General features: G+C 37.8%; 1 protein-coding gene across 1 annotated transcript; it reads right to left on the bottom strand.

Moving 5' to 3' along the window:
- Positions 1-1,376: 1,376 nt before the first annotated feature.
- LOC105543754 (cytochrome P450 3A4-like) lies at positions 1,377-6,655 on the bottom strand. The gene is made up of 4 exons (XM_011985831.1): positions 6,593-6,655; positions 5,356-5,582; positions 4,132-4,294; positions 1,377-1,901 (listed from the first exon to the last, which is right to left on the bottom strand). The coding sequence occupies exons 1-4, from the start codon at positions 6,653-6,655 to the stop codon at positions 1,806-1,808; spliced, it is 549 nt and encodes a 182-aa protein (XP_011841221.1). The 3' UTR covers positions 1,377-1,805.
- Positions 6,656-7,082: the final 427 nt, after the last annotated feature.

The raw sequence follows: 7,082 nt of genomic DNA, 5'->3' as shown, positions 1-7,082 counted from the left end.
CCTCTGCCTCCTGGGTCCAAGTGATTCTCCCACCTTAGCCTCCTGAGTAACTGGAACTAGAGGCATGCCCCACCATGCCCAGCTAACTTTTGTGTTTTTTGGTAGAGATGGGGTTTCTCCTTTTTGGTCAGGCTGGTCTTGAACTCCTGACCTCAAGTGATCTGCCCGCCTCTGCCACTCAAAGTGCTGGGATTACAGGCATGAGCCACCATGCTCAGCCAGATTTCAGTCTTTAATCCACCTTGATTTGATTTTTGTGTCTGGTGAGATATAGGGGTCTAGTTTCATTCTTCTGCATATTGATATCCAGCTTTCCCAGCTCCAAAAGAGACTATCTTTTCCCCAGTGTACGTTCTTGACAACAATATTGAAAATGAGTTCACCATAGGTGTGTGGATTTGTTTCTGGGTGGTCTATTCTATTTCATTGGTCAATGTGTCTGTTTTTATACAAGTTCCATGCTGTTTTGGTTACTATACCTCTGTAGTATAATTTGAAGTCAGGTAATATGATTTCTCCAGTTTTGTTCTTTTTGCTGAAGACAGTTTTAGCTGTTCTGAGTCTTTTATGGTTCTATAGAAATTTTAGGATTTTTTTCTTCTATGTCTTTGAAGAAAGTCATTGGTATTTTGAGAGATTGCATTGAATCTGTACATTGCTTTGAGTAGTGTGGACAGTTTTAACTATATCGATTCTTACAATATGTAGACATGGAATGTCCTTCTGTTTTTGTGTCTTCTTCATTTTCCTTCATCAGTGTTTTACAGTATTCATTGTAGACATCACCCTCTTCTTTGATTAAGCTAATTCCTAGATATTTAGTTCATTTAAATATATGTGCTACAAAAAGGCATAATTTTTTTTTTGAGATGCAGTCGCATTCTGTTGCCCTGGCTGGAGTGCGGTGCTGTAATCTTGGCTTACTGCAGGTTCAAGCAATTCCCCTGCCTCAGCTTCCTAGGTCGCTGAGATTACAGGCACATGCCACCCACGCCTAGCTAATTTTTATATTTTTAGTAAAAATGGGGCTTCACCATGTTGGTCAGGCTGGTGTTGAACTCCTGGCCTCAGGTGATCTACCCACCTTGACCTCCCAAAGTGCAGGGATTACAGGTGTTAGCCACTGTGCTTGGTCAAAAATGTCATAATTAAACTATGAATATTCTTTCTAAACAATAGGTAAAGTCATAGTGGATTAACTCTCACCTATGTTAATAATCAAATTGGAGTTCTGACAAAGGCCCCACATCAACAGTGATTACAATGATCAAAATATTTACTTGTTGGTTCTCAGTCATTCAGTTCTATAGATTTCTCATTAATGTGTGGAATATTATCTGATAATACTTTTGTAAAGAGGTTTTTATCGATTTTCTTAATATAAAACTTAGTATAGAATACTCCAGATATAACATGTGATACAAATGTCACTGTTAGAGTCATCAAAATAATTCTTATTTTCATTAATGATTGTGGATGTAGTTTTTAAGAAATGTTTTCTGTTATCAGAGCTCAGGAGGAGTTAATGGTGCTAACTGGGGGTGGTGGAGATAGTCCTATGAGAAGCAGAGAAGCCAAATCTACTTACCCAGCACTGATTTAGTCATCTCCTTTATATTACCGAGTTTAACACTCTATATAGACCGTGAGAGAGCTCAATTCATGTAAAGAATCCCCAGTTTTTTATGCAGTACATTGGACAAAGCCCATCTTCATTTCAGGGTTCTATTCACAAAGTAATTTGAGGTCTCTGGGGTTCTGGGGCACAGCTTTCTTGAAGAGCAAAGCAGAAGTCCTTAGGGAAATCAGGCTCCACTTACGGTCCCATCCCTTGACTCAGCCATTAGAACAATGGGTTTTTCTGGTTGAAGAATTCCTCCAAAGCGTAATTTCAGGGGGATCTGCAACAGTTAAATAAGCATATTGATTAGCATTAAATAAAGCAAAAGTAGAAAGTATAGCATCAAAGTAAAAAAAATGCATTAATGACAATAATGCTTTGTAAACATATAAAAACTACTTCCAGTATTATAAATCTTGGATTCTTTATACTTACTCTATAAGATGTGTGAAGATTGTATAGTGAGAGCATTCATCATCTATCATTTAACAAAATATTTATGGAGCACCTATTCTGTGCAACGCCTGACCTCAGACAAATTCATGGGAATCCATGTTCGTTTTGATTTAAATTTTAAGTAAAATCGATGAGTTTTAAAAATTTAAACCAGATTATTAAGCATGATGGCAAACTATTTTTGAAGAGTCATATAAAGTTAATTTTGTGTATGTTGAAACTTGCAAGGTAATCCTGGGTAGTTGTACATTTTAACTATATGGACAGTCTTCAACTTCCAGAGTCCAGTAATTCCTCCCAATTGAACCCATCTAGTGTAAAGATGGGAAGACGCCTTCAGGAAGCATCATTGTTTTATTTTTTAACATTTTCTCTTGGTTTCCAATGGTAGTGCAAGTGGGGAACCTCTCAATTCCTACAGTGTTTTGACTCAACTTTTAACCCCATTCTTATGGAGACAGACACTGCTTCAGTGTTGAGGGAACACAACAGAGTGATATTCTGATCTCCATGGAGTGATGGCCAAGAAAATTGCCATGGAGATCAAGAAGTGCCAGCTTGGAACTTACAAGTGAGTGCCTTTCCCATCCCAGGTGTGCCAGAGGACTACTTTCCCTCAGGGCTGCGTCCCCTGTCTAAGCACACATGCAGGATGGCTACATAGCTGGCCTAAAGCCACAAATAACGTGGAATATGGAAATAATATGGAAATCATCTCTATCTTTTTCCTTTCCTATGTAGAAAGCCTGCTTAAGGGGTGGAATTGCTTAATAAATACATGAGACTTAGAAATAAGATTTATAGGGTCTTGCTTAATATGAATAAATGACGTCTGTTCTTTAATTTCTTCAGAGAAAAGATTCCAAATCTTTTAATAAATATAATATCTTAATATTTAAAACTTTTCAAAAGGCATGTATATATTTTCCCTGCAGATAGACAGGCACGTCCACATGTGCAAGCACAAACACACATGTAAATACATGAATGTCATTTGTTAAATGTTCACATTAAAAAACTTAATATTTGTATGCAAGCCAATCAACTGCACATCACTCCTTAAACATTTACCAAATGACCAAATGCTTGAATTAGATTAGGTCGCTTGCAAGACACCACTGGGATATTTTAAAAGGAACAAAATGACAGGATATTGTTAATGGATAAGGGGAAGACATTCTTAGACACAGAGAAAATACAGAGAACAAAACTCAGTGATTTAATGGCAAATTATGATATTATATGATAATAGTCTCCAGTAACCAATAACAGAGCAGAGGAGTAAATCAGCCCTGGACTAGGTCAAGAAGACACCTTGGAGAGCTTGAGAATTGAACTAGATCTTGAAAGATAAGAACAGAATGAGGAGAAGAAAGGGAAGAAGATTAATAGAGTTATAATTGGGTTGAAAAGGAGCCCAGTTGGATAGAGCTAGGCAACTGGAAGGTAAGGTCAGTAAGGATGGCCTTGGACCATGGTAGTCCTTCATATCCAGTAGAAATACCTTAGTCATTTTCCACCTTGGCTTCACATGAGAAGCAATTGGGGAGCTTTTAAAGCCACACTCTGGGCAAATTAGTTTAGAATTTCTGAGATGTCCCCGGCGTCATGAATTTTTAAAGCTCACTGGTGATTCCAATGTACAGCTAGTGGTTGGGAGCCACTGTCATGAGAAAGCTTCTACAAGTTCTGGGAAGGAATAGCACCATTCAAAAGTCAAAACAAGATAGTAATTGCACTTCATGATTGTGCAAAATACTTCCCCATCTTTCCAATTGACTTGAAACTGAATTTAAACCTTGCTCAAATTCAAGGAGACTGCAGATAGTCATGCCATGCTAATCTACATTGATGTTACATGATGTTTTTAATGCTACAGCTTTTTAATGCCAGAACTGAAGCACCCTTAAAGATCACAGATGGGCCCAAATAGATTCCTTGGCTCATAGAACAAATTAGTAGAAGATTAAATGGGTGTGTTCTTTTTTAAATATACAGACCTTCAGTTAAAATAATTCTTAAGAAAACATTATTTATGCAGAAAATTGACTGACCTGTGTTTCTTTACAAGGTTTGAAGGAGAAGTTCTGAAGGACTCTGGTTAGAGCAAGTTTCATGTTCAGGAGAGCAAACCTCATGCCAATGCAGTTTCTGGGTCCACTTCCAAAGGGTGTATATATGTAAGGATCTATGTTGTCCTTGTTCTTTTTACTGAACCTGGTTCCACATTGGTAGATTTTTAAAAAGTTAATGACATAATACCCCTAAGAGTTACATGTTAGAGTTTCTTACTTAGGGCCCACTCCTCTACTAGTAGTACACAGGATACTTTTGTGAACTGGTCATTGAAATCCTGCCATGCTTATTTTACTATGAGAATTGTAAGCTACAGATCCTTTCTACTCTCGTTACACTATAGGAGGTTTCAGTCTTGTTGAGAGGAGATAAATAGTGTTGCAAAGAATATGTATTTCTAAACACTCAGATTATATTCAGGGTGGTTATGTGTTCACACTATAAAGGCACATAAGTGATGAGACTGATGGAAAAGTAGATTCCTGCCTCAAGTCACGTTTATATTGGTCATGAGGAAGGAGAGGAAGAAACTGTCTTGCACTATTTCAAAATTGTTATTTTGCACTTTCCTTCTCATCTCCTCTCTTGTTTTTCTAATTCTCCTCCTTCTCCTCCCTACCTTGTCTTATCCCTCCTTCTTTCCTCCTTCTGCTCCTTCTTCTTCTCTCCATCTCTCCCTCTTTCTCCCCCACACCTCCATAGAATAGTTAAAGTCAGATAATTTACACGGGTGTATGATGCTACTGTACCAGTGCAAAGCAGTATCATCACTGCTTTCTTTGTCTATCTGTTCCACTAAGCTATAAATTCTTTGAAGATTAGACCCATGTTTTTTATTCAAACTTGACTCCTAAATATTTGATTATATTAAGAAAAAAATATTCATTTCTGGGACATAATAATAGCATTGTGATCATGTGTTTTTAAAAGAGTCCTTATATTTTGAACACTTATGACCCATAAGGACATAACTGATGACCTTCATTTTAAGTTTTTGGGACTGTGGGTGGCTGTAGTTTTCTTTTATCTAGTCTATGGTTTGTAAAGTGTAACAATGATCAATTTCATGAAAAAAAACTTTTAAAAATAAAAAGACAAGCAAATGATTGTACAAGACCACGACTGTCCTGTAGATTAAGAGAGGCAGAATATGCTTGAACCAGGCTGGTTCAGGGAGGACTGCTTTCCCAGTGGCCTTGTACCTTTCAGGGAGGAACTTCTCAGGCTCTGTCCAGTGCTTTGGGTCACGATGAAGAACATAGGTTGGAATCATCACCACCACCCCTTTGGGAATGAACATCCCATTGATTTCAACATCTTTTTTGCAGACCCTCTCAAGTCTTATAGCAACTGGGAATAATCTGAGTGTTTCATTCACCACCATGTCGAGATACTCCATCTGTAGCATAGTATCATAGGTGGGTGGTGCCTGGTAAGAAAGAAACAGATTTGGATAAACTGAGATTTCGGATTAACTTTTAACTCAGTCCATGCAGTACTATTGACATGTTAGAAGCTCCAGAGAATAACTCATACTGATAAAGGATCATAACATTCATAAATTGTTTTAATAACTGTCATGCCCATTGATGTGCTCAACGGCCCACTGAGATATGTGGAGGAGTTATGAAAGTGGGAGACATTCGGGACGGTTCTCACTCCAGGGGCAGAAATCCTTAGCATAACCGTGCAGTGTTTTTTCTTTCTCATGGAAACAAACGTGACTAATAGGCTATGAGCATTAGCATCAGATAAAATATGGCAAAGTGATTGTCACCTTTCAAAAAAGAGATCACGTGTCTGTAACAAAGAAAGTGAAAAGAGATATTAAAAGCAAATTCTTTGTGCCACACAAGGACTATTGGTCAGAGTCCTGCTTTGTAATTCTTTTTGTTACATATACAAACAAAAACAGCTACTAAACAGGATTTGTATTGTATGTATGTGTGTGTATATATGTACACATGAATATATATACATATATACACACACGTATATATATACACACATATATACAATACAAATGTATACGTACACATATACACACACAAGACTTTTGTTATATTCATAAAATATGGAGAGAAACACTATATTATATAAAATCTCTATCAATAATTTGAGGACAACTAGTCCCTTCTATCCCAAATACGACAAAAGAAGGTTCTGGTTGGATGTTACCATGATTTCAGTGCTAGTGGAAATTATAAAGAGGATAGAACCCCACACAGCCCTATCCTCACTTGCTGAAACAGTCTCCTAGTTGTTACTCCAAGGCTGAACTGTAATCTCTGAAGAACATCCCTTTGTGTTCACCTCACTGCCACACCCAGGCCGAGATCAGGCCTTGGCACCCCAACTCCAGCCTGGGTGACAGAGCAAGACTCCAACTCAAAAACAAACAAACAAACGAACATAAAACCCACAGGTTCCTGGGCCTACCAGAAATGAGAAGGGGGTGCCCAGGGGCCTAACAACGAGGAGGCAGGGACCACTGAGGGCCATCTGGAGAGACTCCAAAGTATCCCATCTATCTAGAGACATGAAAAAGAAGGCATCATGCCCAACTCATTCCATGAGGGCCACATGATCCAAATCAGAAAAAAATCAGGACCACAAAGGAAGATGGCATGCCAGTCTCATTCATGAGCATCAGCGCAAAAATCCTGAACAAAATAGTACCAAGCCAGAGACAGCAGTGTTCAAAGATGATACACCATGACCAAGTTGAATTTAAACCTGAGGCTCAAGAATAGTTAACAAAGTATAAATACCAATGATTTCATCAACAGATTAAAGGAGAACGATTATAAGATCATCTCAGTTGTTTTAGGAAGAGCCTTTGATAGTTCAGTAATAATATATTAATAATATATGATTATATTAAACTCCCATTTATGATATAAAAAACCTTCAACAACTAATAGCAGGG

The sequence above is a fragment of the Mandrillus leucophaeus genome, unplaced genomic scaffold (genome assembly GCF_000951045.1).
Source record: "Mandrillus leucophaeus isolate KB7577 unplaced genomic scaffold, Mleu.le_1.0 Scaffold29, whole genome shotgun sequence".
Taxonomy (NCBI): Eukaryota; Metazoa; Chordata; class Mammalia; order Primates; family Cercopithecidae; genus Mandrillus; species Mandrillus leucophaeus.
This window is presented reverse-complemented; position numbering and strand designations above follow the sequence as displayed.